This window comes from Crinia signifera, chromosome 4 (genome assembly GCF_055691185.1).
Source record: "Crinia signifera chromosome 4, ASM5569118v1, whole genome shotgun sequence".
NCBI lineage: Eukaryota > Metazoa > Chordata > Amphibia > Anura > Myobatrachidae > Crinia > Crinia signifera.
Window position 1 is genome coordinate 32,760,160 of NC_139220.1, and position 18,035 is coordinate 32,778,194.

Consider the following 18,035-nt stretch of genomic DNA (forward strand, 5'->3'; position numbering starts at 1 on the left):
CTTAGAACGCTTCCTCAGGACCACCCGGTGTGCGTCCGGAAGCTCCTTTTATTCCTCCCTTCTCATGCATATTCATGAGGTGTTCGGGGGTGTGTGTGACACAGTCCCGCTGATTGGTCTAGTGGTACAGGCTTTCTCTTTCATTGATCTGTAAGTGGTATACATTAGATGAATAACATTGGTATTAATTAATGAGGCTGTTAATCTGTGTCGGAAGTCTACTGATATCCTGAACATAGGATGCTCCGGTCTAACGTGATGTTCAAATGTCGTCTGTTGCTATTGTCGACATGTGATTCGCCGACTCCGTTCAAGTCAGACTACAATTGACTGCCTGATCGTGTCTTAAATGAATGTAGATTACGGCGGTGTATCTCTAATGGTTTGCCTGGTCGCAGGATCTAGGTGTCTCCAAAGAGACTGCTTATGATATTGATATGTTTTCTTGGTGTGCAGTTACGCACATTCACTTCCATCAATTGCTGTGATAATTGGGAGTGTATGCTCCAATGCCCCCATTTATAGGTCTGGTTTGTCTGGTACATCGCATTAACTGGTTTTATACCATCGGTATTGGTAATTCATATCGATGTTGTGCGTGGCATGATGCATAAATTTTGTCTGTGCTGTGCAAGTATTAAGAGAAGAGAAGATAGTGAGGTTTGCTGAGGTCCGTGTTTTAATAACTCTGGTATGGTGTGTAAGTCGACACGTCAACATGTAATAAGTTGACAGGAGAGATTCCTGGCGAACACCCTATCGCAAAATCAGAGTGTCCCCATAGATCTTATTTTGACAATATGTGTCTCATTCTCCCTGAAATGAATGATAAAAGGAGAGTAGGTGTGTGTTCATGTTGTCTCTATGCATGTCGACTGAATCGGAGAGACCTCGGATATACATATATGTGGTGGGATATTATATATATATGGTGGGAATTAATGACATGATGCCAACAAAGAGAACGTGTCAAACAGTCCTCCTATAAAGAACAACCAACGTGGTCCAAGCACAGATCTCTATTATGAAGAATTAGTCACTGATTAAATAAAGGGTCTCAGCCCCTCAATAAACATAAGGAATTTTCCTGCTCCAACAAGGGTCTCAGACTTAAGATGTGGGATAAATCCCAGATTTGGAGCTAGACAGGCGACTACTAGATTATGAACCACTCCTAACACAATTCAGTGTGGCTAATTACACAAAATAGCAAGAGATGGAACAAAACATAGGTCTAAACAAGGAATAACGGATTTAAGCAAATTTACAACTAACATAGATCTAACAAGGAATAACGGATTTAAGCAAATTTACAACTAAGATACGGCAATCTCTCATGTAATTCGATAAAATGCATACCATTCCCCCAGAAACAGGCGAAAAAAGACACAACATATAAAGTCATCAAAATCAAAGGCACAACCTTATATATGCAGATGCACTGATACATCCACTCTCTGGAGACCACACGTCGTGTGGATCCAAACTAACATCAATATTGACAAATACAGCATGATGTTTCCCACGCTAACTCACCCCCATAACCTATCCCCATCACGACAATCACTTAAGTCATCAATCATTACTTGTCTCTGACAAGTCACGACTGTCCATACGGAATTCACAGAGCCACTCTGGACCCCATAATGTTACCAATCGACCTTGCACGACACGTTTTTTTGTTTTTTTGTTACACCTTTTCTACACAGTTAGTTATTTTTCTTTGCCCTCACCTTTCACCTTTTTTCACGGATGGATACACGACAAGTGTATTGCGATGCACTTACCTCACCTAAATTAGAAGAGAGGATCAAGAAGTATCCCCTAAGCGAAATACCAGCACCTATGTAAATATGAGGTGTCCGAACACATTTAACTGCTGACCTAGGTTAACAGTTCATCACTCAGCCTCTTCAGGGTATCGTTATAATGACGTCACAACTCCCCTAACTCCCCACAAGATCCCACCACATATATGTATATCCGAGGTCTCTCCGATTCAGTCGACATGCATAGAGACAACATGAACACACACCTACTCTCCTTTTATCATTCATTTCAGGGAGAATGAGACACATATTGTCAAAATAAGATCTATGGGGACACTCTGATTTTGCGATAGGGTGTTCGCCAGGAATCTCTCCTGTCAACTTATTACATGTTGACGTGTCGACTTACACACCATACCAGAGTTATTAAAACACGGACCTCAGCAAACCTCACTATCTTCTCTTCTCTTAATACTTGCACAGCACAGACAAAATTTATGCATCATGCCACGCACAACATCGATATGAATTACCAATACCGATGGTATAAAACCAGTTAATGCGATGTACCAGACAAACCAGACCTATAAATGGGGGCATTGGAGCATACACTCCCAATTATCACAGCAATTGATGGAAGTGAATGTGCGTAACTGCACACCAAGAAAACATATCAATATCATAAGCAGTCTCTTTGGAGACACCTAGATCCTGCGACCAGGCAAACCATTAGAGATACACCGCCGTAATCTACATTCATTTAAGACACGATCAGGCAGTCAATTGTAGTCTGACTTGAACGGAGTCAGCGAATCACATGTCGACAATAGCAACAGACGACATTTGAACATCACGTTAGACCGGAGCATCCTATGTTCAGGATATCAGTAGACTTCCGACACAGATTAACAGCCTCATTAATTAATACCAATGTTATTCATCTAATGTATACCACTTACAGATCAATGAAAGAGAAAGCCTGTACCACTAGACCAATCAGCGGGACTGTGTCACACACACCCCCGAACACCTCATGAATAGGCATGAGAAGGGAGGAATAAAAGGAGCTTCCGGACGCACACCGGGTGGTCCTGAGGAAGCGTTCTAAGCGAAGCGTACGCTGACCGAGCAAACACACTCAGTGTGTTTTAAATTCCCTCTCCCCCTCCCCACTTACCAATGTATTGAAATTTCTCTGTATCGCTGCGCAAATCCAGGTCACTGGTTACCTCCGTGACCAAGACGCGAGTCTGGCGCCAGACTAAGCGTCATCAGAGCCAGGCGGGTGAACGAGGCGGGTGTACTCCTGCACACCTCGGATACAAGTTCACCGGGGCTCAAGAGACAGAGCGGTCTCAAAGGCTGGTAGCTGCGCCGGGTGAATTGGTCCGGGCGGGCTGTGTACACTACCCCAGCTTTAAGAACCTATTCCTGTGACAGACATATTTTTGCGACACTTAGCAAAATTGGAGATCTAGTCTCTAGTAAAGATACAGTGTATACTATTAAGCACTTATATGTATCAAACCAGTGAAGACATCCAAACTGTGCACACAGGTTCTACTGCTCATCAAGAGCAATCATTCTCTTGTGGATGCCAACTGCGCTAAACACAATTATACACAGGGTAGAGGGAAAGAGGGGTTACACTGAGTCAAGGGTAACATCTTCCCCTTTTATTAAATGTTGTCATTTTTTTGTATGTGTGGTTTTATTTCGCTTAATATTTTAAACAAATGAAATAAATGTTATGTATTAAGAGTCTCACTTTATTCTTGGTGCACCAGCAATAGGCATTCTTCCTGTCTGTTCTATACCTATCAGGATTCCCTTCATCGGGATGCCAGCATCAGTATTCTGAACGCAGTAATCCCCACCGCCGGCCAATCTCCTTTAGTGTGCACTTGCAGTAGTCCTAGACTCTAATAGCATTTATTTATAGAGAGCAAAGGTGCTGGAACGGGTGAGAAAGCGGCACCAAAGCACTTGGTCGAGAGGCGCAGTGCAGCTGCCATATACCGTTAATATGAGCAATGTGAGGAGGGAGATAATCCCCTTTCTTGCTGTTTCATCTCTTTCTCCTTAGCCCTTCTCTGCCTGCCTCCAGGGCCCTCTGCCACCCCCCCCCCCTGCACCCAACTCCAGTAGAAGTAGAAACCACCTGGAAAATGGCTGTCGCACCATTTTTCTGGAGGCCTGCACGTTCGCAGTAGACTCTAGAACAGTGCTAGGGTCTCCTAATGACCATAGAGTCTATTACTCTGCCAGCTAGAGAAGAGAGAGCCCGGATGAAGATTGCTCATGGACACTTCTCCTCTCATGATGTGCCACCACCATGCCCTCTTCTCTGCAGCAGCTTAATATTTTTTATGTTGATAACGAGGACTTGCAGGTTCTGTTGATAAGAAGAACCTAGCTGTAATATAGGATGTGTGGCATGGTTGTAAGGTTGCTATAGTCAAATTCTTCACCTGTCCACCTTTGACAGATTTGACACATTTCCCCTTATGCATCTCTGCATTGCATAACATTAAAGTCTTAATTGCTGCCTTGTGAAAATATAAAATACGTTCCCGCCAGCCTGTGCGTCCTACAGCAGCCAGTACATTGTGATATGTGCCTGGAGGATGTTGTATCTCATGTTACTTACGTCGTTGAGGTTTTCAGTTGATTTCCCAAGTGCGTTGCCCAAGTGAGGACAGGCTGTAATTCTATTATTTACTGCTTAGATCGTTTACTCTTTGTTGGTTAGTTTCCAGGATCGGTGTCTACCTGGTTGCTGTTAAAACAGATAAACAATTGTCTTAAAATGTTATATGTTTCCAAAATCCCATCGGAAACACCGTCCTTGTTCTGGTTAAAGTTGCAAAAAATGGTTATTTTGAAGGCATTTTCGCCTTTGATTAACAATTAGGTTTGTGCCATTTTGATTTTTCCAATGAGTAGACCGATTAGTTGTTCTAGAGGATTCTGTTTCTTTTATGATGATCTTAAATGAAGGTACCAGGGTAAATTTCCTAAAATAGTAGTTCTATTATAGATGGGATTAACTCCCAATCTTAGCAACAATCAAAGAAGCATAATCGCTCAAAATCAAAGGCCAAAAACCACTCCAGGACTGATGGACTGCCAGGTCTTGCTTCCTCCCCAAAAAAGGACCCTCCCCCTTAACCACCACAAATAGGTCCTTTTATACCTTAAATGTGCTTCTGCTTTTAATCCACTCAATAGTCCTCTCCACTGCTTCTTGTATATGCATAATATACAGTAAATGCCCGGACCTCCTGCAAATGCCCCCATCTGGTTTATATAACACAGCTGTATGATCTGCCTATGATCAGTGCCTAACGGCGAACGACACCAACATTGCCAAATAATTGTCTCCCCTCTTATTCATTTTTTGAGGCTTCTATTAACTGCCTCACCATCATTGGCCTGGGCCATACCAAGTGCTATATTATTTTAGACCAAACCATCTACACCCATCAAATGTGTCAGGGATTATGAGTATTCCCTGCAAATGCTGACTGCCAACTTATAAATTGTAATGGTACCATGCCATCGCTCTCCACATGCAATATGATCACATACTGTATGGGCTTAGCCATCCTTGCATCATAAAGCCACCTCTAGGATCACCTGTTCCCACCACTAGTGTCTCCTTCCAAACCAATGCAGATTCCCAAGCTTCCGGTTCTGTATAACAACTGTCCTACATGTAGTTCAATGTATGTAGGAGTTCTGGCATAACCACAAGATTCTCATATAAGGCAGACTGACATCCGGCCTGGTTGTTCCACGGAAGCTCTTACCATGGCTCCCAGGCCCAGCTCTTGCCAGGGCTATACTCTGTCGATTTCTCACTTCTAGTCAGTGGAGTCCCAGAGCTGGGGCCGCAGCACAGTTAAAAATTCAAATAGGGGAACCACACCCACTGCCACCAACTGCCATTCCAAATTGACTCACTGGCAGTTGGTGTTTCTCCCCTATTTGAATTTTGAACTGTGCTGCAGCCCCTCCTCTGGAGCCGCCACTACTTCTAGTACTAGAAAGAGAGGGCCTGATTAAAAGGTGGACGCAGCAGGTGCGTTGCAGTTGCCGCGTGCAAATATGACAATGCAGCAGGAGGCACCTTGTGTAATTCGACACCTCCTGAATACTTTTGTGATTTGATATTGCATCCAAGTATGCAGTATCCGATCACTTGACGCTCGGAATGACCCGCCCACATCCATATTCGAGTCTTCGTCGGGACTCTGCCCGTCATCACAGGGCTGTGAACATGCTCATGGGGTTTGCTTGTTATAACTATGAATTAGGCCCAACATGTGGTGCAGCGCATGTAGCTGAGCAGCCTGGAATGCTTGTTGGAGCCAGGAGGCATACTGAAGCTTTCTTTCACCATTGTGCAGTGCACAGCAATAAAACACTGCCACCTGGTGGTTAAATTATCATACAAAAACAACACGTTACTTTGGCATTACAAGGTCAGTGTTTTTAGTTAGCATTTAGAAATGCGAATAACCTTTACTACCGAGTGAGATTACCACTGAGAACAGAACAGTCGCCCTCCAGCTGTTGTTAAACTACACATCCCAGCATGCCTTGCTACAGTTTTGCTATCTGGCAATCCTAAAACTGTTGCAGGGCATGTTGGGATGTGTAGTTCAACAACAGCTGGAGGTTCGAAGGTTCCTCATCCCTGATTTATGTGTTTGACCATCACCACGCCATCTGAGAGAACTGCGCGGCTGCCCGCCAGCCGCGTCCCCGCCGGATGACACCACCGAAGTGCACCCATCACCAAATAAAACTTTATAAAACTGTCAAAGCATGCAAAGCAAAATATGAAACAATATATTGAATACAGCATAAATAACCATTGTTTTGTTTTATACATATAGTTTTTGTTACGTATTTAGTTATATCCAAAACGTATGTTTCAAATTTTTGCTCCCTGTATAAATAATTCTCCATTACTCTGAAATATAGATTACACAACCCAATTACATTCAGTGCTCTGCAGTAAGGCAGCATGATATACCTTACGGTGTACAATGTCAGTTTGTTTACTGTATTACTCCATCCTGGAAAGAAAGTGCATTGACCTTTCTTACAGATCATGGAGTACTTGCGGCAACATTAACTGAGTTACTGTACATTAAATATAATCTCTGGCTGCATTTTTACTTTCTCCAGGTTCTAGATCCATCCTCTGCAGAGATCTTAGTGCAGCAATAAAGTGGTCAGACTGCTGCAGTGCACACATCTCCTCATCTCCCCCACTGCAATAGCCTTGCAGCACACACACCAGACCCACCAGACCCAGTACAGCATGTTTGCAGGCCTGTTTAATGAACTTGATGAGGCTGGCTAGTGATCAGCTGAATCAGTAGCTGGCTGCTCCAACAGACAGATGGAGATCAGGGAGAGAGACAGAAAAGGGGAGGATGCATATAAGAAATAGGAGGGAGTGGAAGTAATGGGCTGGGTGAGGAATCCAAGACACCTGTATGATGTTACAGCACCTTCTAAATAATACAGGGCAGCAGGGCTTATGTATAGGAAACTGGAGACAAGTCAGCGCAGCCTATTTGAATACGAGGGTGGATAAGTGCTGTTCTTTCCCTGGGATTGCTGAACCTTGGAGATATTCAGATTAACCTTGGAAATTTATCACAAGACGGATAAAGGAAACAAGCAAAAGACTGTTGGCGCTTAAGCGAAAGATAAAAAAAAAATTCATTAAGGAAAACGGCGGACATGGGAAAATATAGGATATTCTCCTGCAAAGCTTCACTGTGCTAAACTGCAGCATCCAGGGAGAGTACAAGTCTGCATGCAAGAGACAGGCAGTACTTTAATGTGCAGTGAGCTGAGAGATCAGCTTTAATCTAATATTTGGAGAACAGCTGTGCAGGGGGCTCTGGAATAGTGTGGGATGATGGTGCATATACCAGACGATGCAGATTTTAACTCGTTCCGAGAGCAATGTGAGAGTCCGGAAGGCTGGCAGTGCCAATATAATAAGGGGGGGACGACGGTGTGGAGCCATGAGCAAGATAATAGCAGAGCTTTAAAGAAACTTAAGGTACAGTAATTAGACTCTTTATTTGTGAACTTTATCGTCTTGTTTCTCCTAACCACAATTTTTTTTTATGTTGGTGTTTTTTTTTTTTTTATGGTATTATTTTACTGTATATATGGTTGTTGTGGTGTGTGTGTTGTGTTTTTTTATGGTGCATTATTCCTCATTTTAAACACCTAGGCGCACTTCATAGTGCTGAGGTTTGGAGGCCTAAATTAAACTCCGTAATCAATATTCCCTTCCTGCTGTGATGTGGGAATAATGGACTCTAAACTTCACCATTACAGGCACTTTTCATGGGTTACCTAACATCACAAAGCACATTACAGCAGAGCAAGCCATATAAACTCCCTGTGCTGCCGGGGATGGGTTTTTCCATAAATCTAAAAGTTGCTGGGGAGAGAAAAAGAAATCCTGCTTATTCAGCACTTTCTTCACTGCCTAATATTATACCGTAAGAATAAATGCATTAAACTGTGCAGCATCGGTTCTAGACCCATCTCTTTACAAGGCGCGAGTCTTTGTGAGCCAAGTTATTAGATAAGGCTGTAAAGTTATTTTTACTGCAGATCTTTATACATTTGCGCTATGTTAGAAGTAAATAGTTGGTGACATCACTGATGAGAACACAGAGATGCTGATGTCACAAAACTGTTGTTGGAACAGTTCTGCCCTTAAACATTGGTGTTCTGAAGCTTTGAACCCTTACAATAATGACACCCTGGGAATATATTGTTGATATTCATAATGTTAACGTGAAAATGTTGACGTGGTCATGACAGCATGTCGACGTTGATTAAGGGGTCTGTATACTAAGCCTTGGAGAGATAAAGTGGATTGAAATAAAGGGGAAGATGTATTAAGCTTTAACAAGAGATAAATGCAAGGGTGATAAAGAGAGATAAATGTCCAGCCAATCATCTGCTAACTGCCATGTTACAGCCTGTGTTTGAAAAACGTCAGTAAGGAGCTGATTGGCTGGACGTTGATCTCTCCTTATCACCCTTGCATTTATCTCTTGTTAAGGCTTAATACATCTGCCCCAAAGTACCAATCGGCTGCTAACAGCCTATAACATGGCAGACAGGATCTGATTGGTCCAAAAGTGGATTTTTTTGGGTTCAGGTGCTTCAGCGGTCATCTGACTGGGAGTTCCGGCTGATCCTGGACCAGTTCCACCAGTAATCCCAAGAACTAACTTTAATCCTAACCTTAATCTCTCCACCGGTAGCCTAGCCCTCGCTGTCAGCATTCTGAGACTGTTAGCATTTCACATGTCGACACTGTGAATTTGTCAACATTCTGGATCTGCAGCTGTTAAAATAACTGTCAACATTGTGTTTTAGACATTATGGTTATCAATACGATGCAATGGCCATATCCCTGATCCGCAATAGCTATTGCGCATACGGCTACACATGTCAGCATGCAATGCCGCAATTTTATCAAGAACTAATCACAAAGCTATGGAAGGTAATGCTGGGTCGTCTAGTTCCACACGAGCTGGAGGGTCATTGATTGAATGATTACATTTATAATCCTTTATATGAATGCATTTATTTGCTGCACATACGTTTGTGCTAGATTGCATCCCTTACAAAATGCATACAATGCGATCTAGTACAAAACGCATGGTGCCTAGCGCACAGTCTATGGACACTTTTAGTATCAGCGGTACACAACTGTGCAGCTTCTGTGCATTTGTGGCCTGAGGAGAAAGAGAGATCCCTCCTCACTATGGGCCAGATTCTCTAAGCTTCAAAACTGGAGAGTGATAAACAGCCAGCCAATCAGCTCCTGTCTGACATTTTTTCAAACACAGTCTGTGACATGGCAGGTAGGAGCTGATTGTTTATCACTCTCCAGTTTATCACTTTTGAAGCTTTCAGAATCTGGCCCAAACCCTGGACCGCTTTCCCATAGGAAGCAGCGGGGCTCCTGGAACAAGCGTCATCTGAAGATTGCCATTTATTCTTGCAGGGGAACCACAAAAAATTAATAATGAATAGGCCCATTACTTAAAGCATGCAGAAACGAGTGTGTCTGCATTTGTAACGGGCCCTTAAGTGATTATGAGCAGGCCCCATATTCGCATATATATCAACTCTTTCAGCCCCGTTGCTGCTGTAGTCCATGGTGTAAATATAGGTTTTATAGTAAAGCTGGGTACATGCTAGAAGATATATCTGTAGATCTATCTTCTCCATACACGCTGCCCGATCCGTCAGGACTGACAGCTTAAATGGGTGCGCACATTTGCATATGCCCACCCACTGTCAATCACCTGCGGCTCCCAGCGTGGCTGTACGGGTGGACGCCAGATCGCATGCGCGCATAATGAGCCGGTGTATCTTTAGCTACAGCGGCATTGGCTGTGTTGCACAGCTGACGTATGGGTAATTGCCATTGATTTCAAGTCCGTCGAGTGCCGGTCCTATGTGGATATATTGTATGCTACAGCCTTGACAAGGCACCCCGGCACAAGAACCTGATTGGAGAGAGTGCCTGCTACTCGGAAACTATATATATATATATATATATACCTCTGACAAACCATGGTGCCCCTCGATACCCTGCCGTCGTCCCTATCCCTGCCCGTCTCCCTGAGGACAAGACGGGCAGGATGCTGCCGCAGCGCCATCCTGAAACTGGGATGCGTGTGAGGCGCACGCACGTCCCAGTCAGATGGAGCCCCGGCCAAGGATCAGAGGCGCTCCATCTGTACCTCACCCAAATATACTGGGGCACACACACAGGGCAGTGTAAGCCTAGCAAAACACCGTATACAGCACACATTGCGGGTGCATCGCTTGTGTTCCCCGATATGCTGAGCGATCTGTACTTCATCACCTCGCTCAGCACCATAGTGCAGTATTTAAAATTGTATGCTCAAAAGAATAAAAACAAAAACTCATCGGTGTATGTGATTATTGTATAAAATATCTAAAAAAAACAACACACAAAATGTGGTTTGCAGCTCCCGGAACCCGGGCAATCTTTCGTGTTCCAAGCCTCATTCTGGATTATTGCGTCATCATATAAGCATTTCCTTTGGCTCCACCCAATCACGTTTTGTGGTCAGACCGTACAACTGGCAGTGATCACATTTTAAACACTATAAAAGGAATATTATCCTTAAGCCCCATAAATACTTCATGAAAATGGAGTCATTTTCTAAATTCGTTGCGATCTTTTATATTGTGTTTCTGTTTTGGCTCATTTCCTAGCATTAAGTTTAAGACCTAAAGAAGAATGAGTACGGTGCATATCTTCTCAAACTTCTTTTATTCTATATCGTTTTTGCTGTGTGAAAAGGCTTTCATCCGAAACTGTGACACATGAAACGTTTGGCTTTCAGGGAGTTTTGGGGAGATCAAACGCTGTTCTGAAGTGCCTGTGTCAGTGCGTTGCCTGTAAGTCGTGTATATAGGCTGTTCGCAAACTTTATCAATCAGTAAGTTGTGACACTGCTTTTAAAGTTCTCCGTTGACAAATTTGGGGCAAGATTTGCCTGGGATCTGCAATTAATGAAATAACTTCCAGATTACAGAAAAAGATTCTTAATATATTAATATTCCTGTATATCAGTGGCGTAACTATAAAATTTGCTCCCCAAGCCAAAAAAGTTTGGGTTTGTTTGTATGCCTTGCGTCTAACTCACTGGAACGTCCCATTATGACATTTCAGAGATGTTGGTATTGTCAGTGCAGAAATATGGGTAAAAAAATAATTATTTTATATAGGGCACACATATATATGCAGCGCCTTTACAGAGAATATTTGGCCACTTGCACCAGTGGAGCTTACAATCTATGTTGCCTACCACATGTTTACATACACATACTCGCTGGGGTTCATTTTGTTGGGTGCAATTAACCTACCAGTATATTTTTGGAATTTGGGAGGAAGCTGGGCACTCTAGCAGGGATGGGGAGAATATAAAGACTCCACACAGCATACCACCCAACTACACCAATTATGGGACGAGCCAGTGTCCCGTTGTGGGGCAGGGGGGACATAGTTGGGGAAGCCAATGATCAATGCTCTGTTTGGCTTTGTGCATGCCATCTATTCAGTGTGGGGAAGGGAGCCAGGGGCTGCTCTGGGAGTGCTGGGCACGTCCCCAAAATTATGCAAATGTAGGGTCATGGGGCTCAGCCCTGTTTCTTCTGTCCAACCCCTTTTTCACCTTTTGCACGGCATGGGAGGTAAGCAAAGTTGGGAGGTATTAAGGCAGCGGTGGAAATTGAACCCATGACCTCAGTGCTGTTAGGCAGTATTGCTAATATTCACAGCGTAATAGTAGACATGACAGAAATTGGGGGTATATGGGGCCACTGCTGTGGGCATTTATGTTCATTCTATGAACTTGAGTGTACTTGTATCTGGTATGTACTCTAGATCAACTTTGAGATTTGTTGAATACGTTTTTAATTTTTTTAATTTAGGTCTCTTGATATGTAACCTAATTCTAGGTCTGTCTGGAGTTTATAGGATTCAGTTTCAAGACTTTAAAGTAATTATTCCATTACCTGTAATGAGTTATGCAGCCTACTGTACATTTGTTTCTGATCTATTTTATTAAATGATCCAGGATGTGATGTACGCCGCTATAGCAGCTGAAGCCACCTGTGAGAACACCGGATGAATGTGTTGCTCTTTTTCAAATAGTGGAGCCACACTCACTGCCACCAACTGCTATTCCAAACTGACTCACTGGCAGTGGGTGTGGCTTCTCTATTTGAATTTTGGGTACTTGTTTCCTAGCACGGCGCCCACGATTTTCATCTTGTGCCATCGGATCGCATTGATCAGACCCGATCTTTAATTGTACAGGCACCCTGATGGGTGATTACTTTGTTAAATGCACCCCCATTGTTAACGCCACCCCCACTATGAACGCCAACCCGAAGCGTGGCGAGCGGCGGCGGTACGCGTCCTCCGACCTTTTCATACCCCCACTATCCACGTCGGCGTGGAGTTGATTTTATATAGTGTGGTGAGTGCAGCGAGCCACCGAGCCTGAAGCGTGGCGAGCGCAGCGAGCCCTGTGAGGGGACGTGGATTACTTTACATGCATTCCGCGGCCCCTCACGGGGCTCGCTGCGCTCACCACACTATATAAAATCAACTCCTCGCCGACGTGGATAGTGGGGGTATAAAAAGGTCGAAGGACGCGTACCGCTGCGCTCGCCACGCTTCGGGTGGGGGTCGCGTTAACAATGGCGGTGCATTTAACATAGTAATCACCCATCAGGGTGCCTGTACAATTAAAAATCGCATCGCATGCCATTGTAATGGCATGCGATGCAACGCGATATTAAAATTCTACAGTGCGGGTCTTTACACCCGAAAATCGAGTCCCATCGCATACCTTAATTAGTGGTATGCGATGGTGTGGTACACCGGAAGGGTCAGCCAGTAATTCTCTGTATTACCTTGTTGTCGGAGCTGGATAGACGTCTTCTTTCTTCTCAATGCGGTTGAGGAAATAACCAGGCTGAGGGTACACTTCAAGGGTGTTTATTAACAACACGTACCAACACTCCGATGTATACAATCAACAGCTTAGCACATATAACGACACGGTTAGATAACTATACTTCTCTTAAACACCGCTTAACTTTACCATGGTAAGTTTACTTTAGAATACAACACGGCAGTTCCATGTCCTGGAGAGTGGGAGCATAGATCCCGCCACTGTCAATTAAGTGCGGGGGGACGTGGTGCTCTCCCTCTACAGCACTAGCAAGCCTATGTGGACCCGGGCCCTTAAACCTGCCCGTACAACATGCACGAAACACAATTCAGGCAAGGTACAAACAGGCATAGACATTTACTAGGACTTTAAAACAATGCGCAACAACACAGTCCAAAATACGCCCTTGTTGAGGATAGGATCCTGAATGATATTCCGAGGTAGAGGATTAACACTGTCACTCTGAACAAAAGAGAAATTAACTCCGGTAATATAACTTGGGTCACTAGATGGCAGTGTCCTCCTTAAATAAGGTGCTGATTCAGTGATGTCTTTAATATGTAAAAGCAGCTTCACTCTGATACGGAGAAAGGGGAACAATTCCTCCCTGCCTAGGGGGACTGAGCTGGGGCCCCTGCGTACTGTGGGGGAATGGAGCACTGTAGGAGAGTCCTACACATTAGCAGGTAAGGTGGGGCATCAGGTGGACACTATACGGCAGTGGCTGGTAGTGCCTGGGGGGGTCTGGTCAGATGCGATACCTGGCTGCTGGAGCAAGATGCAGGCTCCTGCCTGTAGCGATGGGGCTGTCCTCTGCAGGGGGGCACGCTAGTGTGGGCGCTGCAGTTGCAGCGTTGCCACACTCAGTCGCGCCGCACTCGCCCTGCTGCGTCTCTTTGCCGGCTGTCCCCGCTGTCAATCACCGCCGCCGGAGGGGGTGAAAGCCGAGTCTTCTGGGTTGCTGCGCTGCGGGTCAGCGCTTCCGTCCCCCGGCCAGGCTGTACCATAGCCTCCGGTGGAACAGTCTGCGCCCCGCTCTGTCTCTCTCCCGGGCCGTGCGGTCGGGTGTCGGGACACTGGAGACTCGCGTGTCTCCCTCACTTCTCTGCGCCTCCCCCTGCTTCAAGCGCTGTCAGTCACCGCCCGACTTCTCCTCTTCACGGGCGCGCTCTCTCCTGTCCTGGCGCCGCGCGTTGCAGGAGGCTTTCCAGCTGACAACGCTGGCTCCAACCCGGTCTCTCCTTCACCTCCGCGCACCGCTGACGTCACACGCCCTGTGCTTACTCCTCACTCTTCAGCCCCACCGGCCCTGGTTTCGCGCCCTCACTGGACTCCTCCTACTCCTCTTCGCGCCCTGGGGTAAGCCACCGAATTAACCCTTTAGGGGCCCGCTGTGTGCTGTCTGTGCAAAGCTGGGTTGCCTAGCAACCCTTCCAACAATGCCCCCCCTGCATGGTACTGCACAGTTAGAATCCTGGGGAAAATGGGGGCATCCCCAGGTGGGGCAGGTAGAAGGGACACCCGCGTTTCCAGGGTGTCACATGTCCCCTTGCTCAAATGATGCCAGTCCCCGGGCATCAAGTTAAGGTGTGGCAACAGTCCTGGAATAAGTCCCGAGCATAAATACAAGGCTCGTAATGTCCTTTCTCAATTGGGCCACGTAGAGCATCACATATCACATCAATCTTAATACTGTACACAAATTTACATACATACAATCTACAAAGGATTTGCGGTAAAATATTTACATTCTAAATCGGCTGGTAACACCCTTTTCGTGTACCGCTCAGACCTCCTAACTTTCGAAGCGGTTCTTCCAACTGCACCTTAGATCACAGCATGCGGTCTGCAATGAGCACGTGGTGTCCCTTTTCCACTCTTTCTGGACCTGTTGATGGCCTGTTGTATCATGCACACGAATTCTTCTCCTGTAATTGTCGTGTACTCCTGGTCTGTACCAGTTTTCTCTTCCATGGGTCGGGTTTCGGCCTTTTCAGCTGTGTTGGTGATTTCCGTAGTGACCTTTGGTTTGGGCGGTGGCACAGTTGCCTTTGGGCTTTCAGGTTTCAACGGCTCTATTTTCTTTGCCATGGTCATGTGGGCCACCACTTCGAGGCATCTCTTCCGTTCGGCAGTACAGGTACCTGTCTGCTGTAGAGCTGCGGTCTGGTCACCCGTATCTACCATTCTTGAGGGGTACCTGTGTTCGGTTCCTGACCTCACTCCTTTCAACTGGGCTTTGGCCTTCTCCGCTTCTTTTGGGGTCCCCACAGGGAAATTAGGTTGAAGCGGTGGCCTAATGGGTTCTGGTGATCGTGGCATCTGGTCAGGCCGGGAATGATTACTGATGGGTCGGTCAATCTCACCACAAACATCCTGCGACCTTCTCCTCTTCAGGTGGGGCTGACCATATGGCTGGTGCATGAAGCGTCGATGCTGACTGTGGATAGTTGCATATCTGCTGCCTCTTACTGCAGCACCGCCGGGGCCTGTTACGTTGGTTGCCTTGACACCTCTCTTTCCATTGGTCACTTCGAATTCGACCCATTCTCCTTTTTCCAGGCTTCGGAAGTATTTGTTCCTAGGGGTCTTCTGGATACCGGTGTAGTGCACGTATACGGTCTTCCTGTTATCTGCCCTTATGAAGCCATAGCCACGTGCTACACTGAACCACGATACCTGGCCGGTCACTCTTCTTGCTTTGACTCGTCGATCCTCAGTGTTACGTGGTCTCTTCGCCGTGGTCTGACTTTGCATGAGCTCTGGCGGACTGATTGATGGATCTTGTATGAAGCGGGGCCACCAGTTTTGTTTCCGCGGACCTAGTAATGGGTCTCTTCCCGAGGGTCGGTCCTCCTCCTCGGGGCCTCCTCGTTTAAAGTATTCTGATGACAATTTCCTTCAAAATGTCCGCTCTGTTGGCATCTTTGGCATATCGGCATACCCTCTTCATCAAACTGATCGATTGAGCCTCCTCCCGATTCTCTGACCGTGCTCCAACGTGGTCGGCTTCCTCTCTCCCTTCGCGGGCGCCACTCATTATGTCTGGCTTCGCTCTGCTCCAGCCTTTGTCCCGCTCTGCTCCAGCCTTTGTCCCATTCTGGCGATGTTTAGGGCCAGTTCTGTGAGCTTGCTGTTAATGGCGGACAGTGGGTCTGGGCCTGCTGGCGATTGCGCCTCTTGAAGTACTGTTCTCTTCTTTACACTACCAGGTCCCTGGCGTCTGGCTTCCCAGTGATCCTCAGTCTCTTCTTCTTCCGCCGTAGCGCCTTCTTCCGGCTCCTCATTCTGGACTTTTTCCAGCACTTGCAGTGCCGATTCCTTGAGTTCCTCGAATGTGCAGCCTTGTTCTTGCCGCTTTATCATTCGGAGTTGGGCGCGGGTGGTCTCTTCTCTTGCCCCTTCTACGAAGAGGTCTATCAGCATTTCATCCGCTAGTCGTACTTCTCTCGGGTCTGCGGCTTGTACTGCCTTCATGGCCTCGTGTAATGCCAGTGCGAAATCACGCAGTGATTCTCCCTGTTTCTGCTTCCTGGCATATAACCTGCTCTTCAGCACTGACACAGTTTTGGCATCGAAGATCTTTGCCAGTTTTTTCAATATCTTGTCCGCCGTCTCCTTGTCGCCTTCTGACCATGATTTGACTTCTCTCAGGGCGGACCCTCTCAGTTGCGCCAGCAATATTTCTTTGCTTTGCTGTTCGTTCAGTTGGTATAGGGTGAACGTCGAATTCATGCGGTCCTTGAATGCCTTAAAAGTGCTTGTGCCTTTCGTCCGCGTATCTCCTGAGAATGTGAGGAGCCACGTGGCCCCGAAGTAGTAGGGCATCGTGATCTGTGCCGCCGCTGCCTTTGGCGGTTCTTTGTCTTCCGGTGGTGGGGGGAGACGTCTGCGGGGTGATGGTGTTGGAGTACCGGCTTCCGACATTTTCCGGTCCTGTTCGTGGACGCCAATGTTAGATGTGGTACACCGGAAGGGTCAGCCAGTAATTCTCTGTATTACCTTGTTGTCGGAGCTGGATAGACGTCTTCTTTCTTCTCAATGCGGTTGAGGAAATAACCAGGCTGAGGGTACACTTCAAGGGTGTTTATTAACAACACGTACCAACACTCCGATGTATACAATCAACAGCTTAGCACATATAACGACACGGTTAGATAACTATACTTCTCTTAAACACCGCTTAACTTTACCATGGTAAGTTTACTTTAGAATACAACACGGCAGTTCCATGTCCTGGAGAGTGGGAGCATAGATCCCGCCACTGTCAATTAAGTGCGGGGGGACGTGGTGCTCTCCCTCTACAGCACTAGCAAGCCTATGTGGACCCGGGCCCTTAAACCTGCCCGTACAACATGCACGAAACACAATTCAGGCAAGGTACAAACAGGCATAGACATTTACTAGGACTTTAAAACAATGCGCAACAACACAGTCCAAAATACGCCCTTGTTGAGGATAGGATCCTGAATGATATTCCGAGGTAGAGGATTAACACTGTCACTCTGAACAAAAGAGAAATTAACTCCGGTAATATAACTTGGGTCACTAGATGGCAGTGTCCTCCTTAAATAAGGTGCTGATTCAGTGATGTCTTTAATATGTAAAAGCAGCTTCACTCTGATACGGAGAAAGGGGAACAATTCCTCCCTGCCTAGGGGGACTGAGCTGGGGCCCCTGCGTACTGTGGGGGAATGGA

General features: G+C 46.0%; 1 protein-coding gene across 1 annotated transcript in view; it reads left to right on the forward strand.

The window, feature by feature from the left end:
- The first annotated feature begins 7,087 nt into the window (after positions 1-7,087).
- LOC146073921 (START domain-containing protein 10-like) overlaps positions 7,088-18,035 on the forward strand; it is a 36,277-nt gene continuing 25,329 nt past the window's right edge. Inside the window, exon 1 of the mRNA XM_083181501.1 lies at positions 7,088-7,860. Within this exon, the coding sequence (XP_083037627.1) occupies positions 7,711-7,860 (150 nt within the window). The 5' untranslated portion in view covers positions 7,088-7,710. The remainder of the gene's footprint in view (positions 7,861-18,035) is intronic.